This window comes from Giraffa tippelskirchi, chromosome 10, assembly GCF_054371585.1.
Source record: "Giraffa tippelskirchi isolate mGirTip1 chromosome 10, T2T-mGirTip1v1.2.pri, whole genome shotgun sequence".
NCBI lineage: Eukaryota > Metazoa > Chordata > Mammalia > Artiodactyla > Giraffidae > Giraffa > Giraffa tippelskirchi.
In genome coordinates, this window is record NC_137284.1 from 77,167,644 (window position 1) to 77,193,933 (window position 26,290).

At 37.5% G+C, this 26,290-nt stretch overlaps 1 protein-coding gene across 4 annotated transcripts in view; it reads left to right on the forward strand.

The window, feature by feature from the left end:
- Positions 1-26,290, forward strand: part of DNAH11 (dynein axonemal heavy chain 11) — a 364,135-nt gene that overhangs the window by 22,308 nt on the left and 315,537 nt on the right. For all 4 annotated transcript variants that reach the window (XM_081536384.1, XM_081536387.1, XM_081536386.1 and 1 more), the window contains exons 8-13: positions 1,709-1,876; positions 14,152-14,268; positions 22,067-22,204; positions 22,513-22,637; positions 23,180-23,375; positions 26,181-26,285. In XM_081536384.1, the coding sequence (XP_081392510.1) occupies positions 1,709-1,876; positions 14,152-14,268; positions 22,067-22,204; positions 22,513-22,637; positions 23,180-23,375; positions 26,181-26,285 (849 nt within the window). The remainder of the gene's footprint in view (positions 1-1,708; positions 1,877-14,151; positions 14,269-22,066; positions 22,205-22,512; positions 22,638-23,179; positions 23,376-26,180; positions 26,286-26,290) is intronic.

A 26,290-nucleotide genomic window follows, 5' to 3' on the forward strand; every position in this document is an offset into this window, starting at 1 on the left:
GAAGTTTGCTTCGTTGGTGATTTTCATGAGGAGCTTACAAGGCCAGTGCTGTCAGGATACAGTAAAAGTTTTAGTTTCAAAGCTTTGTTTACATTCAAAGCTTTGGTTTCTTTTTTCAAAACTTTATTAATCTTTATGTATCAGTGACCTTTGTGATCCTTGTGATCAACCCAGTCCATCCTAAAGGAAATCAGTCCTGAATATTCATTGGAAGGACTGATGCTGAAGATGAAACTCTAATACTTTGGCCACCTGATGTGGAGAATTGACTCACTGAAAAAGCCCCTGATGCTGGGAAAGTTTCAAGGCAGAAGGAGAAGGGGATGACAGAGAATGAGATGGTTGGATGGCATCACCAACTCGATGGACGTGTTTGAGCACACTCCGGGAGTTGGTGATGGACAGGGAAGCCTGGCATGCTGCAGTCCATGGGGTTGCAAAGAGTCGGACGTGATTGAGAGACTGATCTGAACTGAACTGACCCTTCCCCTACAACGTACTAAGTTCCTAGAAGACAGCTGTAAATTGGGAAGCTATAAAATAATCCCTTTTTCCCTTTTACATGTTTGATGTTTTTATTGGGATTCCATACCTGAAAACCCATTTGATCATATCAATATTATGGTAACTTTTAGTATATAAATATATACATACTATTAAAATATTAAAGCTACCCATGAAAATAGGTGAAAAGAACATGAAAACATGTGCTCTGTATAAATGTTTTAAATACCAAAAAATCAAACATTGAATGAATTGCTGTGTGCCAAGTCACTTCAGTCGTGTGCTACTCTTTGCGACCCTAAGGACTGTAGGGTCCATAGGCTCCTCTGTCCATGGATTCTCCAGGCAAGAATATTGGAGTAGATTGCTATGCTGTTGTTCCCCAGAGGATTTTCTGGACCCAGGGATCGAACCAGGGTCTCTTAGTCTTCTGCATTGGCAGATGGGTTCTTTATCACTAGCGCCACCTAGGAAGCCATTGAATGAATGCATACATGTAAACACATTTAAACACCAGTTTCTATGGAGCCAACTGGCTACGATTTTTTTTTTTTTTTAAGTTTCGAACTGCCTTATTTATGAAACTCTTTCTAGCAAGTTTGGGCATTTTTGTTGTTAGATTTATCAAATTTCATTCAAAATCAGAGTTTTATGTTTTGAAAATTCTCATCATTTAAGCAGCCCAAATGCCTTTTAATTTTTGGCTGCACCATGCAGTGTGTGGGGTCTTAGTTCCCTGACTAGCGATTGAACCCATGCTCTCTGCACTAGGTACACAGAGTCCTAACCCCTGAACCACCAGAGAAGTCCTTCTGAATGACTCTTAAAGTCAGTGCCAAATGCATAACACTGGGCCACGTGCACCATGCTTTCTTAACAGCCATTCACCATAGCGTTGGTGGATCTTGCCTGAGCATCTGACTTAGGATCAGTAGGATGTGAAATGAGAGAGTTAAATGTTTAGCTGTGGTTAAGTTAGATGTCACCTATACTGCTCACTAATTTTCAGTCCATGTGAAAATGGGAGTATAATTTTAAAAGTAGGCAGTTTGTTGATTTAAATCATAGTAACATTTATTTTCTGTCATGTAAATGTCTATTGACTCACCAGTTTTGAATGCTGGAAAATTTCTTTCTTTGAATCTTTAAAATGTTCTTTTCTTACTCAAGAGGGTGGAAAGATCTTTACTGTGTTTTTTCAAAGGATATATTTGTCACAATATTGGAATTTGAAAAGCTGGAAAGACTTGAATTTGGCGGTACCAAGGGAGCAATTTTAAATGGACAGATCTATGAGATGAGTGAAGAATTTATGAAACACTGGAAGATTTTTAAACAGAGCACGTATGACCCATCTGATTATAATAACATGGTAATGTTGTATCTTTGTGTTTTCATTTCATAGAATCTTACTTTAAAGCTGGGAAGGACAGTAGGTCACAGTGATAATAACTTCTCTCCAGTCCAGCCTCTCTCGGATGAAAGAGGCAAAATGGCTTGCCTGGATTCTCTCATCTATTTCATGATAGATCAGGGACTAGACTTAGGCCTTTGCATTTTCAGTTGGGAATATTTTAAACTATTTCTAATAATGTAACAGTGGACCTCCGTCTGGATTTGTTTCTTATTGATGTATGTTGAAAACTTACCATATTAACTCATCTTGATCTGATTATCTGGTGTCTGTGTAACTTGCATGTTTTATTTTAGCCTTTTCTTGAACCATTAAGTATATTTTTCATCTACTTGAATATTTAGTTTCACCTCATTTGTTGTATATATTATTAACATTATGTAGTCTTTTTTTTATTATTCTTAAGAGATATTTGTTAATTTCGTATTACTAATCTCAGGGAAAAGAGGGAAGCTTTTCAGGTTTAAGCTGCTTCTGTTTTCTATTACTGCCAGTAGGTTAGGGGCCAGGAGTTCCCTGTGAATGTCCCTGCAGCTCTGGGATAAAAATAGCTTCATTTTAGTGTTTTGCCATGACAATGAAGCCCAGGTACCAAAAACAAAAAGTAATGATTAGCTCTCACCCTTGTTGTTTTTTGTGGAATGTGAATTTATTCACTGTTATGTTTATATTTGGTCAAATACTTAACTCTTTGAAATGTATAAGTACAGTGTGTTAGCTTTGTAAGGACATGGTCTGCAAATTGAATCCCTCTGAACTGTTGACAGCTTTTGGGAAGTGGAGTTAATAGTAAGAAAGATACAGCCATTGTGTGTCCTGCTAATTTGTGGAAAAGTAAGAGAAACCCAGATCTGTGGTGATGAATAGCCTGAGCTCTTCCCCAGAGCCTGGTAAGATGCCTGGCATGTGGCAGGCACTCAGGGAATGTGGACAGAATGGGACTTTTGGAGGGGCTTGGTTTAGCTCTTCTGAGCAACTGAGCAGTGGAATGTGAGACCCACGGGGTACATACCCTCAGGTGCCTTTGAGTTGCAGGAGGGTCTTGATTTACGAATGATTACAAATCCTGGTAGGTTTTCAGCATGCCATTAATATATATATAAATACGTATTTTTATATGAGTGAAGTCGCTCAGTTGTGCCTGACTCTCTGCAACCCCATGGACTATAGCCTACCAGACTCCTCTGTCCATGGGATTTTACAGGCAAGAATACTGGAGTGGGTTGCCATTTCCTTCTCTAGGAGATCTTCCCGACCTAGGGATTGAACCCGGGTCTCCCTCATTGTAGGCAGACGCTTTACCGTCTGAGCCACCAGAGAAGTCCATATTTTTATATATACATATATATTTCAGATATATATATCTGCCTGGTATTTGTATTTAGTATTTTGAAGCCCCGTTTATTTTGTAAATGAAAAGGGCAAGGCACCTCTGATCTCCAAAGGTTGGAGATATCTATAGAGTTCCCTTGAAGTTCCCCTTCAACCTCCGGTCTGATTATCTTGACTTTGGTTATTCCTTGAAATCAAAATGTGAATTAACTAAAAGTTCACTTAATTGGTGTGCTTATGTCAAAGATGATGTTTCTTTTTCTTTAGTGTGTCTTGGTTATCAGTGTTGCATCATAATATTGCAATGATTATTTATTTTGGCTTGACTAAGCTGTTCATTTGTTGAACAGCTGAGTTCATTGTGTTCTGGTTTTGATGATGAAGTAAAGTCACTCAGTCAAGTCCAACTCTTTGCGCGACCCCATGGACTGCAGCCTACCAGGCTCCTCTGTCCATGGAATTTTCCAGGCAAGAGTACTGGAGTGGGTTGCTATTTCCTTCTCCAGGAGATCTTCCCGACCCAGGGATCGAACCCAGGTCTCCCACATTGTATGCAGATGCTTTACTGTCTGAGCCACCAGGGAAGTCAGTGAAATTTGATGATGAAATCGGTTGGTAATTTTTAGGAGACAATACTTTAGCCAACAAACTGCCTCCAAACTCATATATTCGTAGTGGTTTATTGCTGTGTATTCCATGCCCAGCCCCATGCCCTTCCTCTCCCACTGCACACACCGCTCTGTGTCCCCTGATCCCCATTGAGCAGTGCGGATGCAGCAGTCCGGTGAGTCATGTCAGCGTTCCTGTCCTTTGGTGTGGAAATGGTTTACATATGTTACAGTAAATTAAAGAAACAGTGACTGGTAGTTTGTTTTTAGAAATGCTGTTACTTATTTCTCTCTCTTCATTATTCTCAAGCCTATCAGTCAGGCTCTGAGCCTTTATTTACCAGAAGTTCTGCCACTGTGGTCTGTTTACAGAAGGGGGGGTGCTCAGGTATGTCCATTAACGTGTCCTTGGGTTTCTGAATTATTAATACTGACTATAAAGGTCACTTTAGGTATTTGCTTTGATTTCTTCCTATGGGACTGTTTGAGATCTAGGCAATTATGGAGAGACACTTGCTTTCTTAATTAATAATTAATTGGAACATGGAACATTGTGGATGTTTAAGGTATATAACATGCTAATTTGAAGCGTTTATATATTTTAAAAGCCATTGTAGTGATAATTGACACCCATATCATGTTGCATAATTATCATTTCTTTTTAGTGGTGGAAATCATTAAGTTGTAGTCTCTTAGCAAGTTTGATGTTTAGGGAGTATACACAGTGATACTGTATTAAATTGAACTTGACAAGAGGATTGCTTTCTTTTTTTTTTTTTTATAAATTTATTTATTTTAGTTGGGGGCTAATTACTTTACAATATTGTAGTCGTTTTTGCCATACATTGACATGAATCAGCCATGGGTTTACATGTGTTCCCCTTCCTGGACCCCCCACCCACCTCCCTCCCCATCCCATCCCTCTGGGTCATCCCATTGCCCCGGCCCTGAGCCCTTGTCTCATGCATCGAACATGGAATGGTGTTCTGTTTCACATATGATAATATACATGTTTCAATGCTATTCTCCCAGAACGTCCCACCCTCATCTTCTCCCTCAGAGTCCATAAAATTGTTCTATGCATCTGTGTCTCTTATTCTGTCTCGCATATAGGGTTATCGTTACCATCTTTCAAATTCCATATATATGCATTAGTATACTGTATTGGTGTTTTTCTTTCTGGCTTAATTCACTCTGTATAATGGGCTCCAGTTTCATCCATCTCAGTAGAACCGATTCAAATGTATTTTTTTTAATGGCTGAGTAATATTCTATTGTGTATATGTACCACAGCTTCCTTATCCATTCGTCTGCTGATGGACATCTAGGTTGCTTCCATGTCCTGGCTATTGTAAACAGTGCTGCGATGAACATTGGGGTACATGCGTCTCTTTCAATTCTGGTTTCCTCGGTGTATATGCCCAGCAGTGGGATTGCTGGGTCATATGGCAGTTCTATTCCCAGTTTTTTAAGGAATCTCCACACTCTTCTCCATAGTGGCTGTACTAGTTTGCATTCCCACCAACAGTGTAAGAGGGTTCCCTTTTCTCCACACCCTCTCCAGCATTTATTGCTTGTAGACTTTTGGATAGCAGCCATTCTGACTGGTGTGAAATGATACCTCATTGTGGTTTTGATTTGCATTTCTCTAATAATGAGTGATGTTGAGCATCTTTTCATGTGTTTGTTAGCCATCTGTATGTCTTCTTTGGAGAAATGTCTTCTTAACTGTTTGTGTTTAACTGATGGACAGGTGACTTTAGGTTCAACGGTTAGGTTCAACCAACATTCTGAAGTGTTGCTTGATTAAATAAAATTCCCCAGATAGCTACGCAAGGATGGTGGATATTCTTGAAAGTAAGCCCTTGGCTCCACTAGAGTCAGTTATTCGGAGTTTGTTAATATTTACTGAACAAATGTTGGATGCCAGACATTGTGCCAAACCTTTATACACATTCCTGCTTAATTCTCACTGTAACCCTGAGAATAACCACACAGGCAGATGAGGGCAAGTAAATTACCTGAGATTACACAGTTCTCAGGGAGTGAAACGGAAGTTCTAACTCAGAACTCTCAGCCTAGAGAGAGTTTTTTGCTATGTTTAGCAAAAACACATTTTCTATGTTCTACATTTAGGTATTTGGTAAATATTGAGTTATTCTTTGTATATCTGGTAAGGTATATGAACAAAACTATATGAACAGTTTTGTTGTTCATAACTAATGTATAGAAGTACAACTGATTTTTGCATGCTGATTTTGCACCCTGCATCTTTGCTGCATTTTTTTTTTATCTTTGGTGCAGAATCTTCAGAGTTTTCTATGTGTCAAATCATGTCATCTATTAACAGAGATAATTTTACTTATCCCTTTCCAGTTTGATTACTTTTTATTTCTTTTTCTCACCTAATTGCTCTAGCTAGTGCTTCCCATGCTTTGTTGAGTAGAAGTGGTGGAAGTGAAACATCCCTGTCACGCTCATGATCCTATCGGGACTACTTTGCCTTTCACCATCGAGTGTGGTATTAACTGTGGGATCTTCGTAGATGGCCTTTATCATGTTGATGGCCTGTAGCATTTCTAATTTGAGTGTTTTTATCATTAAAGGGTGTTGAATTTTGTCATTTTTTTTTGCATCAATTGAGATGATCATGGGATCTTTTTCCTTCATTTTGTTAATGTGGTCTATTATTGATTTCATTTGCCATCTTTGCATTCTGCAAATAAATCCATTCAGTCATGGTGTGTGATCCTTTTGATATGCTGCTGGGTTCTATTTGCTAGCTTGTGTTGAGAGTGTTTATATCATTGTCTATAAGGGATACTTGTCATGTCTTTATTTGGCTTTGGTATCAGGGCAATATATGCTTTATAAGATGAGTTAGGAAGTGTTCCCTCTTCACTTTTTCAGAAGAGGATTTTTGAGTAAGATTAGTGTCAATACTTCTTTAAGTGTTTGGTGGTGTTGACCAGAAAGCTATCTGGTCCTAGGCTTTTTTTGTTATTTTTTGGAAGTTTTTTGATGATTAGTCTCTGTACTAGTTATAGGCCTATTCAATTTTTCTGTTACTTCATGATTCAGTCATGGTAGGTTGGTATTTCTATATTTGTCCGTTTCATCTGTTACGTAATTTGTTACACAGTTGTTCATAAAACATTTTTATGATTCTTTTTACTTCTGTAAAATTGGTAGTAATTACTCAGATTTCATTTTAGTAATTTTAGTTTCCCTCTTTTTTCTTTAGTCAGTCTAAATGTCAATTTCATTCTTTTTTTCCCCAAAGAATAAACTCTTTGGCTTTGTTGATTTTTCTCTGTTTTTCTGTTATTGAGTTCATTTATCTCCACCTTAATCTTGATGTTTTTCCCTTTCCTCTGCTAGCTTTGGTATTAGTTTGCTCTTTTTCAATTCACATGATGTGTAAAGTTAGGTTATTCAATTAAGATCCTCCTTTTTTAATGTATATGTTTATAGTGATAATTTTTCCCTTAATACTGTTTCTGATGTATTCCTTAAGTTTGACTTTGTTGGGCTTTTTTTCCTCCATTTGTGTCAAGGTATTCTTAATTTCCCAGGTGATTTCTTATTTGACTCACTGCTCGTGGGAGGAATGAAATCATACAGAGTATGTTCTTAGATGACAATGGACTCAAACTAGAAATCAATAATAGAAACCTGACAGGAAAAGCTCTAAACACTCAGAAGCTAAAGATCACATTTCTAAGTATTCCATGAATAAATGTAGTAGTCTCAAGGGAAACAAAACCTAGAGAACTGAATGAAAATGAATGAAATGAAAATACAGTATTTCAAAATTTGTAGGAACAGCTAAAGCAGTTATGAGGGAAACTTATAGCACTAAATACATGCATTAAAAAAGAGGAAAATACCAAATCAGTAATGTTTCTACCCTAAGAACCTAGGAAAAAAAATGAGAGCAAATAGATACAAATCAGAAAGAAGGGAAGAGCAGAAATCAATGACATTGAAAATAAATAATAAAGTCAATGAAACTAAGAGTTAGTTCTTTGAAAAGACAAAACTCTAGTAAGACTACAAAGAAAAAAAGAAAAATTACCAATGTCAGGAGTAGAAAAGAGCTACCATTACATGTTCTGCAGATATCGAGAGAATAATGAGTAATAAAAACAAAAGAATAACCTCTATACATGAATTTGATAACTTTGATTAAATGAAATAATTCCTCAAAAAATTTGAATTACCACAACTCACCCAATATGAAATATTGAAAATTGAGATATAATTGACATGTTACATTATATTAGTTTTAGGTGTACAACATAATAATTTGGTACATGTGTATGTTGTGAAATGATTATCACAGTAAGTTTACCTAACATCTGTTATCACAGATACTTAATTTTTTTTTTCTTTTGAGGGTTAGAAACATTGGTTTTGTGTTTAAAAACTTCCCCCAAAGAAAATATTGATGCCTGGGGTGTTTCACTGGAGAATTCTACCAAATATTGAAGAATTACAGGCACACCTCATTTTTTCATTTGTGCTTGCCAGATACTGTGGGGTTTTTTTTGTTTTTTTTTACAGATTGAAGGTTCATGGCAACCCCGCACTGATCAGTATCATTTTTGCAGTAACACCTGCTCACTTTGTGTCTTGGTCACATTTTGGAAACTTTCACAATATCTCAAACTTCTTTGTTATTACTATATTTCTTATGGTGATCTGTGATCTTTGATATTATTACTATGACTCATTAAGGCTCAGATGATGGTCAGTATTTTTTAGTGATAAAGTGTATATAATGTGTGTGTGTGTATATATATATTTGTTTCAGATTCTTTTCCCATATAGGTTATTACAGAATATTGAGTAGAGTTCCCTCTGCTGTACAGTAGGTCCCTATTATCTATTTTATATATAGTCGTGTGTATATGTCAATCCCAATCTCCTAATTTATCACTTCCCCTCATGTTTCCCCTTTGGTAACCACAAGTTTGATTTTGAGATCTCTGAGTCTGTTTTTGATTTGTAAATAAGTTCATATGTATCTCTTTTTTTTGGCTGTGCTGCACATGTGGGCTTTCCTGGTAGATCAGCTGGTAAAGAATCCACCTGCAATGCAGGAGACCCCAGTTCAATTCCTGGGTTGGGAAGATCCCCTGGAGGAGGGATAGGCTACCCACTCCAGTATTCTTGGGCTTCCTTGGTGGCTCAGTTGGTAAAGAATCTGCCTGCAATGCGGGAGACTTGGGTTCGATCCCTGGGTTGGGAAGATCCCTTGGAGGAGGGCATGGCAATCCACTCCAGTATTCTTGCTTGGAGAATCCCCAAGGACAGAGGAGCCTGGCGGGCTACAGTCCATGGGGTCGCAAAGAGTTGGACATAACTGAGCGACTAAGCACTTATACAGTATGCCGGATCTTAGTTCCCTGACCGGGGATCAAACTTGTGTCCCCTGCAGTGGAAACATGGAGTCCTAACCACTGGACTTCCAGGGAATTCCCCATTTGTATCATTTTAAAAATTAGGTGTCACAAATAAGTGATAGAATATGATTTTTGTCTTTCTCTGTCTGACTTCACTTAGTATGATGATATCCAGGTCCATCCATGTTGCTGTAAATGGCATTAGTTCATTGTTTATGGCCAAGTAATATTCCATTGTGTATATATGTACCACATCTTTTTTATCCATTCCTCTGTCAGTGGACATTTAGGCTGCTCCCATGTCTTGGCTGTTATAGTGCTGCATGTATGGGTATGCATGTATCTTTTCAAATTATGATTTTCTCCAGGTACACGCCCAGGAGTGGGGGTGCTGGGTCATACTGTGGTTTTAGTTTTAGTTTTTAAGGATTCTCCATACAGTTCTCCATAATGGTTGTACAATTTTATATTCATACCTACAGTATAAGAGGGTACCCTTTTCTTCACACCCTTTCCAACATTTATTGTAGATTTTTTTATGATGGACATTCTGACAGGTGTGAGATACCTCATTGCAGTTTTGATTTGCATTTCTCTGATTATATTGAAAACCAGAGACATTACTCTGCCAACAAATGTCCATCTAGTCAAGGCTATGGTTTTTCCAGTAGTCATGTATGGATGTGAGAGTTGGACGGTGAAGAAAGCTGAGTGCCGAAGAATTGATGCTTTTGAACTGTGGTGTTGGAGAAGACTCTTGAGAGTCCCTTGGACTGCAAGGAGATCCAACCAGTCCATCCTAAAGGAAATCAGTCCTGGGTGTTCATTGGAAGGACTGATGTTGAAGGTGAAACTCCAATACTTTGGCCACCTCATGCGAAGAGTTGACTCATTGGAAAAGACCCTAATGCTGGGAAGGATTGGGGGCAGGAGGAGAAGGGGATGACAGAGGATGAGATGGCTGGATAGCATCACCGATTCGATGGACATGGGTTTGGATAGACTCCGGGAGTTGGTGATGGTCAGGGAGGCCTGGCATGCTGCGATTCATGGGGTCACAAAGAGTTGGACACGACTGAGTGACTGAACTAAACTGAACTGATAATTAGTGATATTGAGCATATTTTCATGTGCTTTTTGACCATCTGTCTGCCTTCTTTGAAGAAATGTCTGTTTAGATCTTCTTCCCATTTTTTTATTGGATTGTTTGGGGTTTTTCTTGATACTGAGCTATATGAGCTGTTTGTATGTTTTGAAGATTAATACCTTGTTGGTCACTTGCAAATATTTTCTCATATTCTTCAGGTTGTCTTTTCATTTTGTTTATGGCTTCCTGTGCTGTGCAAAAGTTTTTAAGTTTAATTAGGTTCTGTTTATTTATTTTTGTTTTTATTTTCATGACTCTCTGAGATAAATCGAAAGAGATAGAGATATAGATTTATGTCAGAGAATGTTCTGCCTATATTTTCCACTAAGAGTTTTATAGTTACTGGCTTTACATTTAGGTCTTTAATCCATTTTGAGTTTATTCTTGTGTGTGATGTTAGGGAGGGTTCTGATTTCATTCTTTTACGTGTAACTGTCTGGTTTTCCCAGCACCGCGTGTTGAAAAGACTGTCTTTTCTCCATGCTGTATTCTTGCCTCCTTTGTGATAGTTTAGCAATTTTAAAACTTCAATGCATTAGGTTTTTGACCATATTCAATATCCATTCATGATGGGAAAGAAAAATTCTCAGAAATAGGAATAGCAGGGCCCTTCCTCAAATTGATAAAGAACATCTACCAAAAGCCTCAAGGACATTATACATAATGGAAAGGACCTCCTTATATCCCAAACACAAAGCATGTATTTGGCTGCCTACTCAACATCTCCACTTGTATATTTAATAGACATCATCAGCGTGCTTTACCTCTCCCCAAGCCTATTCTTCCTTGTATTTTTCAACTCAAAAATTCTCCATATAGTGTACTGCTTAGTGCAAAATATAGGAGTCATCCATGATCTTATTCTTTTCTCATGATGAACATCAGGTTCTGTCATATAAACCCTGAGAATATATCACCCTGAAAATATATACAGTTCTCATCTCTGACCCAGGTTATTGCCTTTGCTCCTAAACCTCTCCTTCAGCCCGTGTCTTGGCTCCATCACGTCTATTCTTCACACAGCAACATGATTGCCTACTAAGAGCTAAATTAGACCATGATATTTCTCTAGCTAAAACGTCAAAATTTCTCATGTTACTAATAAGGGCAATTTTGGAGTTTCTAGAATATAGAAAAAATGGGTTGAGTAGTTTGAGTTTCAGTATATTGTTTATTCTCTAATAAATATTGAGAAGCAGCTATGCACTGGGAATGTTAAATATTGGTACTGTCACTGTGAGAAGAAACCTGGGTACTGTCCTCATAGATTAAAACCCAGTGGGAGAATCCAGGTAGTCAGTTATACAGTGTGCTCAGTGCTAGGGTATGAAAAGTGCTGTGTGCCATGGGAGTATTTATGAAGGGCCCCTTTCCAGGGGAGGTGAAAGGGAAACTGAGACAATGCCTGAAAGGCAAGTGGAACTGGAAAAATAAATAGAAATGAAGCAGGTAAGGAGTAGGTGAAAAGAAAGTGATTAGAGAAAATTGTGTTATACCCAGAGCATCAGTGTGACAAGGCAGGGCTGGCTAGATCCGAGAGAGTGAAGGGGGAGAGACACTGGAATAGTCAGGAGCAGTAAGTAGGGTTCACATCACAAAGGACCTTGTAGATGAGGCTAAGACTGTGAGACTTCACCCTAAAAAGTTAAGTATTCCGTACTGAGACATGGAGAATTATTAGTACGAGAGTGACATATGATTTCTATTTTAGAAAGCTTGTTTAGATTGCAGTTTAGAGAATGATGGGAGAGATGAGATTAAAGGTAAAGAGAGTTGTTCAAATATGGTAAACAGAAATCTAGCTAAGTGGTAATGGTGATCCAGACAAGGGTAATGCCTGGACGATGGAGAATACATAGGAGAAAAGACGGATAACACTTGAGCAAGAGAGGAAGAAGTCAAAGAGATTGCCAGAGTTTTTGTTAGGGTTTATAGAATGAAAAGTGTCTTTATAGAGAGGATGAGTTCCTATTTGGCAGCTCCATGGACTGTAGCTTGCCAGGCTCCTCTAGGATTTTCTAGGCAAGAATGTTGGAATGGGTTGCCATTTCCTACTCCAGGGGATCTGTCCGATCCAGGGATCGAATCCTGGTCTCCTTTATTCCAGACAGATTCTTTGCCATCTGAGCCACCAGGGAAGCCTTTGTATATAATAAATTTGAGTTATCTGGGGGATTTCCTAGGGGAGAAGTCCCCTCAGCAATTCTGAATTCAGGCTGAGCTGACAGAGGTTGGGAGAGAGATCTGTTATGGGAAATAAGTATTTGTTCCTTCCCTGATGGTTGGATGGCATCACCAACTTGATGGACATGAGTTTGAGCAAGCTCTGGAAGTTGGTGATGGACAGGGAGTCCTTGCCTGCTGCAGTCCATGGGGTTGCAAAGAGTTGGACACGACTGAGCAACTGAACTGAGATATTGATTATTTGCTAATTGTTCAAATGATGTTTGAGGATCTTAAGTTGTATGTTCCCTGTTGCCACACTGAGAAGAGGGACAAGGTAGGCTTGTTACAACTTGTTGGGCATTTGTGTTTACTTTTTAAAAGTCAGTGATCCTTGAATGAAGACACTGTTTGGCCCTAAGTCAAAACTGGAGACTTCTTCTTGATGCTAAATATGACATTGCTGTGTATGATACACAGTGCTCTAGAACTGTGCTGTTAACGCTGTTTTCTAGTGTGTATTTTAAATTTAGCATAAGATGTATTCCTTCATAGAAACATCCAAGATCATGGTTGGAGTGTGAGCTCTGGAGCCAGGTTACCTGGTTTTAAATTCTGGCCCTGCTCTTAACTAGTGGTATGACTGTGGATATAAACTTCTCAGAGTTTATTTTGGTGCCCATAAAATGGGAAAAATACTACCTACATTATAAATTGTCAGAATTGAGTTAATAATGTAAAACATTTAAAATAGAATTGAATAAATGTTAGCTGTCATTATTGTTATTATTCCTGTTAGTATTATTAATAGAAAAGGCTCAGTTTATGGAGGTAACAAAGGGCATCCATTAAGTGTGTGGTGTATACTCCTGGGGTGGCTTGACTAGGAAGCCCCAAGTGTTTCTGAATTTCTGGGGCTTCACTGAAGACTGAATTGGAATGCTATGCAGATGATGGTTATTTTGTCTTTGTTTCATTGATTGTAATTATGAGAGTGGGTGTTTATGTATTAAGAGGAAACTGGAGGTTGTTAACCGCATGTTAGTAAGAAACTGGGGAAATAGGAAGAGTGTTAATGTTACGTCTGCATCTCCAGTGATGTTTTCTTACAGACCTGTGGATTTTAGTTCTCACTTGAAGAAATAGTGTTTCCTAGCAGGTTTTCTGCCCCATGAAAAACAAAATAAAAACTTTATTTTTAAACTCTAGATGTACTAAATTTATAATGAGGCAAGATTATTTTTTTTTCCTTTTTATTTTCTATAAAGCTTTGCTTTTTAAATTTATAATCAAAATAGCATGGAGAAGGGTGGACCAATAGGCCAAAGTTCTGATGTTGGGGTCTGAGCCAGTGGAAGGCATTGTGGAAACGTGAGCTGACAGTGCTAGATGTTCCCTGCTCTATAAGGCTGTCACTGAACACTTAGTCAGATACAGCAGTTTCTTTCCTAGAATCCCGCTATGAAAAATAAATCCGTTCAGAGAGGAAAAGAGAGAGGTGTCATGCTTTTGTGATTGATATTTTCATTGTTGGATTCTTTCCTGAAAACTAATATTTTATTTTGAATTTTGTAGGAATTTGAAAGTGATTATGTTGTGTTTAAGTCCAAAATTCTGGATTTTGACAGAAGGCTTGGGTCAATTCTTTGTGAAGCTTTCTTCAACTGCAGTGGTCTGGAAGCTGCGTTTAAGGTTAGTTCTGAAGAAGTTATTAAAAAAAAGTTTTAGTAATGAATAATGTAAGAGTATTAGATGAAAAGAGGGAATACATTCTTTTCTGATTCAGGTAAACTATTAACTAGTCACATTCTTTTCATATTCAGCTCACTGAATTATAAACTTTGAATAACACACTAATGAATAATGACATTTACCTTGGACAAGCTCAGTTTTAGGACATTTGACTATTGATCTTTGCTTGAATTCATTGCTCTTTCGTTACCTTTAGAGCAAGTTTGGGAAGACCTGTGAAGTACTGATTCAAAATTAAGCCACTGTGAAAAGTGAAAAATACCAGTTAATTCAAGAATTTCTTTTCTTTACCATTGTTTATATAGGTTGGGTTCTCCTGCCCACTTTATTGATCTGACTGAAATAAATAACAGTTTAAGCACTGATTTTCATTAACCATAAGACACCAATTACCAAACACGCCATTGTTTATCAGCAAAGGAAAACACTGCCAAAAGATTAGGACGCTGTTGATTATATAACATAATCTAGTTTCAAAGGGGTTAAAACATGAAAGAATGTTTATCATAGAACTGATGAAATACAGTATAGTGTATGCATAGTCAAACTTGCTTGTCAAAGAAGAGAATCTGAAGTCAAGTGTAAACTTAGATGACATCCCCAAAGTGAAATGAGGATTCCGTGTCAGTAGAAACACAGCTAGAGAATCATGGATCACAATTCATTGAAGATTGCAGTACAAAACAAAATAACACACCCAGACTTTGTCAGAGATAATTGCTTGATTTTGATCTTAAAATTCAAATAAATTGGTCAGAAGGTGGTTAAGCTACTAATGTCTTCTGACACTGTCAACCATTTTAATACAGGGAAGTCACAAGGCCCAGAATTCTCTCTTATGAGCCCTTGGATGAAACTGAGATGATGCTGGCTGAAATATATAGCCTGTTGTTATAAAATAACACCACCCGTCATGCCATCTCTCAGAAGTTACTGTGGTTTTTATACTGCCAGTCCTTTTCTTTGACTAGATATGCATACATATTTCTCTTTGCGAAAAATGACGTATTCTGAACTCTGCAATCTTTTTGTAGCCTTTTCAAGCAGCGGTGAATCATAAATATTTTTACTTTAATAACAGATTTCAACAATACCATTTTTAGTGGCTATGCACTAGTCTATTATATTCTCTGTTACTGGACTTTCTTTCAGACTTTTGGAAATCACTGCAAGAAAGAATGTGGAGGAAAATCTCAATTACAGAGGCTCCTACCTTATCTCTTTTCTCACAGCCATTCATATGGATTCTATTTTAACATGACAATTACTTTTCTAAACAGTTTTATCTCTTTATTGTCATGTATTGTTTCTTTGATTCTCAGCATATTTGTACCTTGTCTACTGAAAAATATAGCATAAGCTGCTGCCCTTATAAGCTCTCCAGGGGTGGGGCATCATCTTAGAGTTTTTGTTATATTTAGATCACCTTTTGCAATCCTTTATATAAAGCAGGCACTTAACTGTGACATTAGGAGGGCTAACTGGTTGTCACAGTCCTGCAATGACACGCAAATGAAGATAAACCGCAGCAAGAGTCGTGGCAGAAGAAAAAAATGACAGGGTGGTGTATTTAGGGAGAAAATTAATTCTACTATAGGTCCAGGCTGATGAATTCCGCCCAGTTACTGTTGTGTCCTGGGAAATAAATACCTGCAGACTTCTCTGAACACCAGGACCCAGCAAAGCCATGAGCAGGAAGGGCCCTGGAAGCCAACAGTATAAAACTGTGGCTCAGACCCTGCCGAGTTAGCACTCAACAAAAATTAAAATAAAACAAAATGCTGATGGAAGGCTTTCTAAAATTTACAGTGTCTCTACATGAAGGGAGACTGAAGTATGTAAGGTAAGTGTTGAGAAAAGTCTTTAGATGAAATAACAGAACACTAGAAAATCAAAGTTTACGTGGTTCATACGGCAACAGATTAAAAAAATCTGAAACAGAGACAAATTTAGGAAAAACATAAATATTGCATAATGAAACTGAGAAGTAGAAGAAAATCAAAGTAAACCTTACAGACCTCTAATGGAATATTTAGGAAGGAAGCACGTATTGGGAATCAGTCTTGAATCTTTCGAGATTGATATGAAGGACAGAAATGGTTGTCATAAAAAAGCTCTCAGTTCCAATGTGACAAGTAAACCAGGAAAGTTCAAATGACCTTTATTCTCATCCTGGAAGATAATTTTTATTTATCTGTGATGTTGAAAAATTAAGGTAATGTGTACTTAATGTAGTTAAGACTTTAACTACTAATTTCTGGCTTTACTATCTCCCCAATGAATATTTTCTCTCTCTTTCCTATTTCACACTTGGAGTTAAGTTCCACTAAGCATGTCAGCTGGGCAAAATGAGATGTGGCTGGGAAGCTTCTGGTATTGTTTCAGTTGTGATTGACATAATAAGGATTTGAAAGAGAACGCTGTGAAATAGATGTGTTTCCTTACTATAGTTACAGTCCAATTCTTTATAAAATTTTTAAGGCTGTTTTTACTTCAGAATGTTAACATAAAGTCCAAATGTAACAGAACAGTGGTTGTAAGAAGAAAAGTTAATACTTTGCATTTTGCTCGGCAGCAACTAGCCAAGCGGATTTTAAGTATTTAGTAGTTTCTACAGTACTTTTTATTGAAATATAGTTGATTTATAATGTGTTAGTTACAGGTGGTCAGCAAAGTGATTTAGTTTTACACATATATACATATATATTCTTTTTAAAATTCTTTTATAGATTGTTACAAGATACTGAGTATAGTTTCCTGTGCTAAACAACATGTTGTTGATTATCTATTTTTTATCTAATAATAATGTCAATATGTTAATCTCAAACTCCTAGTTTATCCCTCCCCACACCCTTTCCCGTTTGGTAACCCTAAGTTTTGTTTTCTATGTATGTGAGTCTGTTTTTGTTTCGTAAGTAAGTTCATTGGTATCATTTTTTAGATTCCACATGTAAGTGATATCACGTGATACTTGTCTTTCTCTAACCGACTTATGATGATCACATGTTGCTGCAAATGGCATTATTTCATTATTTTTATGGCTGAGTAATATTCCATTATATGTATACCGCATCTTCTTTATCCATCATCTGTCAATGGACATTTAGGTTGCTTCCATGTCTTGGCTATTGTGAATAGTGCTACAGTGACTACTAGGGTGCATGTCTTTTGGGCCATGGTTTTCTCTGGATATATGCCTAGGAGTGGGATTGCTGGATCATATGGTAGCTGCATTTGTAGTTTTTTAAGGAATCTCCACACTGTTCTTCATAGCAGCTGCACCAATTTCTTTCCCACCAACAGTTTTACAGTAGTTATAGTTGATATTACCAGAAAAAAGGCCAACATGTGTTTATCTCAATTGCCTCTAAGATATGGTTAGATCTACCTTTCTGTTTGTATAATTTTTTTCCTTGTGTGTTTTTTTTTTTTAGTGAGTAGTTTTTAGGAAATCTTTACAAAATGTTTACAGTGATAACTGCTTTTTTAACAGCAATAATTTTGGGGGTACACCCATTAGTGTACCCCTAAGAGGAATAACAAAGCTCTATCTTTTGCCATGTCACATCACTAATAAGGCACAAATCTTGGTATATAGCTTTCTGCCACCTTGATGATATTTAGTTATTTTGAGGAGATACTTCCTTTTATTTCAAAGAATGTATCTATGGAACAGGCCTTATAACTAACATTTTCTGAAGCCCACACAGAGTAGGTAACTAACAAAAGAACAATTTTAAGTGGCACCTGGGCTGATGGAAGGCCACCCAAGGTAGCAGAGGCTGCCCTGGTGCCAGCCTGCACAATGTCAGTGTCAAACCTCAACTCTGTATTAGCTCTGACAACTCGGGCAAGTTGTCCCCTACCCACAACTCAGTTTCTTTATCTGGAGCATGTGAGAACCGCATTTTTAACTCCCTTAAAATACAGTGCCTGGGCACCTAGTCAGCATTCTGTAAACATTGCTTTTATAAAAATATGTATTTTTACTACATTATTTTTCTTGCAAAGAAAGCTGTCTCACACTGATGCACAGGAGAATCCCCACAGATTAGAAAATAAGACAGGAGGACAATAGAAAACCAAAGTTAGCCTCACCAGACAGCTAAGCTTTGTGAAAACTTGTGGTTGGTCAAGATTAGTTTAAGATCTGAGGGCTTCATAACCCATCAACAGGAACTGTGGGCTTACACTCAGCAGCTTGCTGGTTGTGTGATGGTGTTTTAGGTCACATATCTGCTTTTTCTGTCCCCTTACTCATTGGCTTCCCCTGCTTGCTAGGACAGTTGATCCTTGAACAGTGCTGACCCCCTTCATAGTCAAAAGTCAGTGTTTAACTTTTGGTTCCCCTCAGACTTAACTAACAATAGCCTAGTTTTGACCAGAAGCCTTGCCAATAATGAGTGGTCAATGGATACACAGTTTGTGTGTTATATTTATTGTATAATATATTCTCACAAGAAAGTAAGCTAGAAAAAAAGAAACTGTTACTAAGAAAAATCATAAGGAAGAAAAAACACACTAACAGGACTGTATTCTATTGATCCTGTGAGTCTGTCATCTCTACAAAATGAATCATCTGTCAATACCTACATTGGTATTGTGTACCTGTATCAATATCATCTTACATGATACAGAACACATGTATTGCCAACACTAGACATAAAAAAACTGAAAATATAATGTGAAAAAGAAATTCATGTTTCTTTACAGGTATAATGATTCATACATTGATAAAAAGAAGCAGCAATCATGAATTGAAGCAGCGAAAATGAATTCATGATTGCTGCTTTTTATCAGTGATTGAATGATTGCTTCTTTTTTTCAGAATGATTGTTTTCTGGTAGCCCAGAACAATTGACAGGACTATTCCACAATAGCCTAGTCTATATACTAATAACTGAATTATTTAAAAATTTTTATGGCATAGAGTATTACAGTCATATTCATAATATGATATTGGTAACATTGTTACTTAAAACTGTGGTGATAGGCTGATAGGCAATTTCTTCAGTTATGGGAGAGGTATACTGTTTGGTAATGTAATTTTTTGAAAGCAAAGTTATAAAACAGAAGACTACACACTATTTTATATTAAATAGATCCTTATATCTATGTAAGGATAGACTCAGTTCAGTTCAGTCGCTCAGTCGTGTCTGACTCTTTGAAACCCCATGAATTGCAGCATGCCAGGCCTCTCTGTCCATCACCAACTCCCAGAGTCTACCCAAACCCATGTCCATCGAGTCGGTGATGCCATCCAACCATCTCATCCTCTGTCATCCCCTTCTCCTCCCGCCCCCAATCCTACACAGCATTAGGGTCTTTTCCAATGAGTCAACCCTTCGCATGAGGTGGCCAAAGTATTGGAGTTTCAGCTTCAACATCAGACCTTCCAATGAACACCCAGGATTGATCTCTTTTAGGATGGATTGATTGGATCTCCTTGCAGTCCAAGGGACTCTCAAGAGTCTTCTCCAACACCACAGTTCAAAAGCATCAATTCTGCGGCGCTCAGCTTTCTTCACGGTCCAACTCTCATATCCATACATGACCACTGGAAAAACCATAGCCTTGACTAGACGGACTTTTGTTGGCAAAGCAATGTCTCCGCTTTTAAATATGCTATCTAGGTTGGCCATAACCTTCCTTCCAAGGAGTAAGCGTCTTTTAATTTCATGGCTGCAGTCACCATCAGCAGTGATTCTGGAGCCCCAAAAAATAAAGTCTGACACTGTTTCCCCATCTATTTCCCATGAAGTGATGGGACCAGATGCCATGATCTTAGTTTTCTGAACGTTGAGCTTTAAGCCAACTTTTTTACTCTCCTCTTTCACTTTCATCAAGAGGCTCTTTAGTTCTTCTTCACTTTCTGCCATAAGGGTGGTGTCATCCGAATATCTGAGGTTATTGATATTTCTCCCAGCAATCCTGATTCCAGCTTGTGTTTCTTCCAGCCCAGCGTTTCTCATGATGTACTCTGCATAGAAGTTAAATAAGCAGGGTGACAATATACAGCCTTGACGTACTCCTTTTCCTATTTGGAACCAGTCTGTTGTTCCATGTCCAGTTCTAACTGTTGCTTCCTGACCTGCATACAGGTTTCTCAAGAGACAGGTCAGATGGTCTGGTATTCCCATCTCTTTCAGAATTTTCCACAGTTCATTGTGATCCACACAGTCAAAGGCTTTGGCATAGTCAATAAAGCAGAAATAGATGTTTTTCTGGAACTCTCTTGCTTTTTCGATGATCCAGCGGATATTGGCAATTTGATCTCTGGTTCCTCTGCCTTTTCTAAAACCAGCTTGAACATCTGGAAGTTCACAGTTCACATATTGCTGAAGCCTGGCTTGGAGAATTTTGAGCATTACTTTACTAGCTTGTGAGATGAGTGCAATTGTGCGGTAGTTTGAGCATTCTTTGGCATTGCCTTTCTTTGGGATTGGAACGAAAACTGACCTTTTCCAGTAGTATCTACATATATTTAATGCATTCATGACACATCTTAAATTTTTGATATTTTTTGGCAACTTGTTCATCTGAGTCTTTTCAAATTGTCTCAAATCTCAAAAAAACTTTTCCAGTGTCTTTATTGATAAAATTTTGTGTAAAAGTAGACCCACGCAGTTGAAGTTCATTTTGTTCAAGGGTCAACTATAATTTGTCTTCACTCATTTTACTGGCATTGGTTCAACCTGCCATGCCCTAAATCTTTTTCTGAGAAAGAATCTGATTTATCTCAAGGCATAGGTTTCAACTACAACTTTGACACTGAAGGAACTGTCAGCCTGTGGAGTGGGTGTCATTGGAACAGATCGCCACTGCTGCCCCAGCTGCTGTTTTGGGGGTGACTGGGTCTTGTGGTATAAAACACGCATGGGCATAGACAGGACAGTCACTGTGACTGATGCTTCCAGTATAACTATTTATTTAAAATTTGTTTTACTGAAGTATAGTTGATTTACAATGTTGTGTCAAATTCTGCTGTATAGCAGAGTATTTCAGTTATATATATATATGCACATTCTTTTTCACATCCTTTTCCTTTATCATCTATCACAGGGTAACTATAATTATTATTATTGTGTGATCTGGAGGTCCTTAATATGGATATTCTTATTTCCAAGGGTATATGTGTAGGTTGTTGTTGTTGTTCAGTCGCTAAGTCATGTCCGACTCTTTGCAACCCAATAGGCTGCAGCATGCCAGCCTCCACTGTCCTATATTATCTCCCAGAGTTTGCACAAATTCATGTCCATTGAGTTGGGGATGCCATCTAACCATCTCATCCTCTTTTGTCCCCTTCTCCTACTGCCCTCAATCTTTCCCAGCATCAGGGTCTTTTTCAGTGAGTCAGTTCTTCGCATCAGGTGGCCAAAGTATTGGAGCTTGAGCTTCAGCTTCAGCATCAGTCTTTCCAGTGAATATTCAAAGTTGATTTCCTTTAGGATTGACTGGTTTGATCTCTTTTCAGTCCAATGTGTAGGAGAGAAGAGCAAATAACAAGTACACAGTCTTGCTTCTGTTCTTAAATCTGCAAAGCATCTTCTACATTTCCTGGTGCCCAACAGGAAGTATTAGTTTTTGATTTGGAGACCTTGCAGGATACTTGCAGAGATCTAAATGTTTGCTCTGTATCTACTCATGGAGAAGGTTTAGTGGGGGAAATAGTGAACTGAGTATTTGTATTAACAACCTACAGTGGTTAACCTTTCTTTCACTTTGTTTTTTTTTATAGCTTTTGACCGTATTTGGGAATTTTCTTAAGAAACCAGTTGTCATGGAAATTTTCAGCCCACATTATAGCACACTTGTGCACATGTTCAGTGCAGAGTTGGATATGTGTAAGCAATTGTATAATGAACACATGAGACAGGTGAGTGGGGAGATAAAGTCTGGCACATTCACAGCATCATGGTCAAGGTATCAAGTAGAACTACACTGAGTGATACCTAAAGGTGAGATACAGGCACTGAAGTTGTTATACTTTTATTTAACTGATTTCCTATGGATATTAATAACCTGCTTTAGGACTATAACTCTTCTACCAACCAAGTTACTTAGCACATGTATTTTGTATATTTGTTCTGTAAAAGTACCAAAATGAGCAATTGTTCACAAGGTTGGAGTGTACTCTCATTAAATGTTCCCTTTCTTCCTCTTCACCACATTATCAATTTGCAGATTGAACAAGGAAATGTAATTCTTAACAAAAATATGCCATTTACTTCAGGAAATATCAAATGGGCTAAAGAGGTTCTTGACCGACTTCAGGTGTTTTGGTCAAACTTTGCATCTCTCCGTTATCTGTAAGTAGTTAGGCTTTCCTGGTAACACTATCCCTATGACACAGGCAATTTTTATATAGAGTGATGAGCTGTTCATTTTAGTGCTTATTGCCTTATTTAACTCTTGTTATTGGCTGGACTTGTTGAGAGGGATTTATTCCCATGGTTTGGAATATGTTTAATAGGACTTAGAACTTCCTATATTTCTATGTTTTAGGTCTTTTTTTTCCTTTTCACTTTTCCATTTCATCCAAAATATGCTGCTAATTTTTGTTGTTTTTCCTTTCTCCAATAACTAGCATTCCTTTTATTTTTCAGATTTTTGTATCTTTCTCTTTTCTTTGTAGGGATCGATAAACCTGTTGCTATTTGATTTAGTTAAATGTTGGGCATTCCATTTATTTTATAATTATCTTTTTTAAACAAAGACCAGGAAGAAGCATTGTTTGACCTTTATTGGTTTTCTTCCTGGTTTATAGTGTATTTTCTTACATTTTCTACTGTGTATTATTGTAAAGTAATTAAGCTGAAATCCAATATATAGAAAAACCATATTCCTACAGATTCTTGGAAAGTCCTGATGATACCTTGGTTTATCAGAAGTATGTTGAGATGACAACTTTGCTGAACCAATTTGAAGATCATATCTATAATGAATGGAAAAGTAATGTGAATGAAATCTGTGAATTCAATTTGAATCAACCCTTGGTTAAATTCAGTGCCATCAGTGGTCTTCTCAGTGTCAACTTTGACCCAAAGGTAGGGTTTAATGTTTTTAAAATGTTTTACAGATGTCATTTTTATTATAAGTATATACCTAATACCTCCAGTCATTTATAATTTTATTTTGGGAAAATGTCAGAGCTATGAGTACTGTAACTTAAAACAACTTCTATATGTCTGCTTTAAAGATTCGTTTACCAAATTTTATATTATTTTCTTATTTTGTCTTGTAATTATTTACTACTACCACTTAACTGGATAATGAGTTACTTGAGAGTCAGGTCCATTGTATTTCACCTTTGTGTTTTGTGTGTCTAACATGGTACCTGGCGCTTGATAACATTTAATAGATGTCAGTTTAATTGAACAGAATCAGTCATCTTTGATCAGTTTTTCTCTGGCTTATGTTTTCTGGCCCTGTCTCAAGGCAGTCCAACTTTATGTCTAGGTGGGAAAATTAGTCTCACTGACTTTAATAGTCACAGTCTGTACCCAAGTTCTGATTCATTTCCTGAAATATTACAAAGAATAGCATCACCTAATTTTTCTTATTAACCTCAGGACATGTATATAAATGTATAACCTGGAGAACTGAGGATTTTTTCTGCCTTCTGATTGCATAAAACCAATATAAAAACTGAATTTCTGAGATGTTTTGGAGATAATCCCCACTATTCTACCACAAAGGATTATAAACACACAAACTATAGTTACTAGTACTAGTTAACCCTGGAGTGACAGCCTGAGGAAGTCGGCTGGGTCACCTTCTAAAGCGCGTTGCACGGTCTTTCCTCAGAACCTTGAATTAAGGCTACACTCGGTTCTGCTATGACATGACATATGCATTCCTAAAAATCACTTCACAATGAAAGACTGTACAATAAAAAGTACAGGACTGATGGGGAATGTGAGGGTTAGGGTACAGTACTCAAAAACTTTGTCAGTGATAATAAAAAATAAATGTCAGAATAACATACTGTATGTGATATCACTTATATTGGGAATCTAAAAAATATAACAACTGAGTGAATATAACAAAAGGAAACAGATTCGTAGATACAGAAAACAAACTAGTGATTACTACTGAGGAGAGGGAAGGGGAGGGACAACCCAGGGGTAGGGAGTTAAGAGATTCAAACTATTAGGTATAACATAAGCTACAAGGATATATATTGTATGACATGGGGAATACAGCAAATGCTTTATAATAACTATAAATGAAGTGTAACCTTTAAAAATTGTGAACATACTGTACACATGTACCTTATATAACATTGTACAGCAACTATAGTCTAATAGAAAACAGGAACAAAACCTAGGAAAAAGGGTAGCATACTTTTATACATTTTAAATGGTTAAGTAATAGATAAATTCTCCAATGAATTGACACTTTCTCTTGACAAAGACATGAAGTTTGTTCAGGGAAGTAGGTTACGACTTGTGTGTTACTGTGAAGTGGTGGAAGGGTCATTTGAAACCAGACAAAAAATTCTGCCACCAGAAGTGGACGGATGTGTGTCATCACACACTTGTGAGTGGAAGTGGATGTTTATGAGGTGTGCATGTGAAAATTTTGTCTTCCTAATAAAACTTTCAATTTAGTCGGGTGCAGTTTTTAGCATTTACCTAGCACTTCTTGTGGATAAATCTGCAGATAAGCAAAGACAAAACTTGTGGCATGCTCAGATTCCTCTCTGGTATATAATGATGTCGTGTTTTCAGAATAAGCATTAGAATAGAACTAATGATGCTGGGAAAAGTTCAAGGTCCATTTATGGCCTTCCATTTCAGACCTTCATGTGGATGTTGCTTGAATTCTTTCTCTGCCAGTGAGCCACAACCAGTGCTTTCTCCCTGTATTATTACTTTTTTAAACTTTTAATTTTGTATTTGGGTATAGCTAATAAATAATGTTGTGATAGTTTCAGATGAACAGCAAAGGGACTTAGCTATACATATACATGTGTCCATCCTCCTCCAAAACCCTCTCTCATCCAGGCTGGTACATAACACTGAGCAGAGTTCTGTGTGCTATACAGTGGGTTTATGTATTGTAAATATAGCAGTAGGTACATGAACTTCCCAAACTCCCTAACTATTCCTTCCCTCTGGCAATCATAAGTTCATTTTCTAAGTCTATGAATCTCTTTCTCTTTTGTAAGTAACTTATCTACCTTTATTAGTTATATACTTCTATGTCATATGGAATGTATCATTGCTTTGAAAAAGCAGAAGAAACAAAAACCTCTCTGCCCTGACAGTTTGAAAATATGATAATCATTGATGAAATTACAAGCATTTTGATGTTAACTGTGTTAAAATAGAATGGTATCCTTCAGTCAGTTCAGTTCAGTCTCTCAGTCATGTCCGACTCTGCGACCCCATGGACTGTAGCACGCCAGGCTTCCCTGTCCATCACCAACTCCCAGAGCTTGCCCAAACTCATGTCCATCGAGTCAGTGATTCCATCCAACCATCTCATACTCTGTCATCCCCTTCTCCTCCTGCTTTCTTCAGTCTTTCCCAGCATCAGGGTCTTTTCCAGTGAGTGAGTTCTTCACATCAGGTGGCCAAAGTATTGGAGTTTCAACTTCAGCATCAGTCCTTTCAATGAATATTCAGGACTGATTTCCTTTAGGATGGACTGGTTGGATCTCCTTGCAGTCCAAAGGACTCTCAAGAGTCTTCTCCAACACCACAGTTCAAAAGCATCAGTTCTTCGGCATTCAGCATTCTTTATATTTCAACTCTCACATCCATACATGACTACTGGAAAAACCATAGCTTTGACTAGACGGATATCTTTAAATAATGCAATAATTCTTGCTCTTCTTTTAATAGCTAGTGGCCGTATTAAGAGAAGTGAAATACCTTTTGATGTTGAAAAAATCAGACATACCAGATTCAGCCTTCGCCATCTTCAAAAAAAGAAACACTCTCTTAAAGGTCTG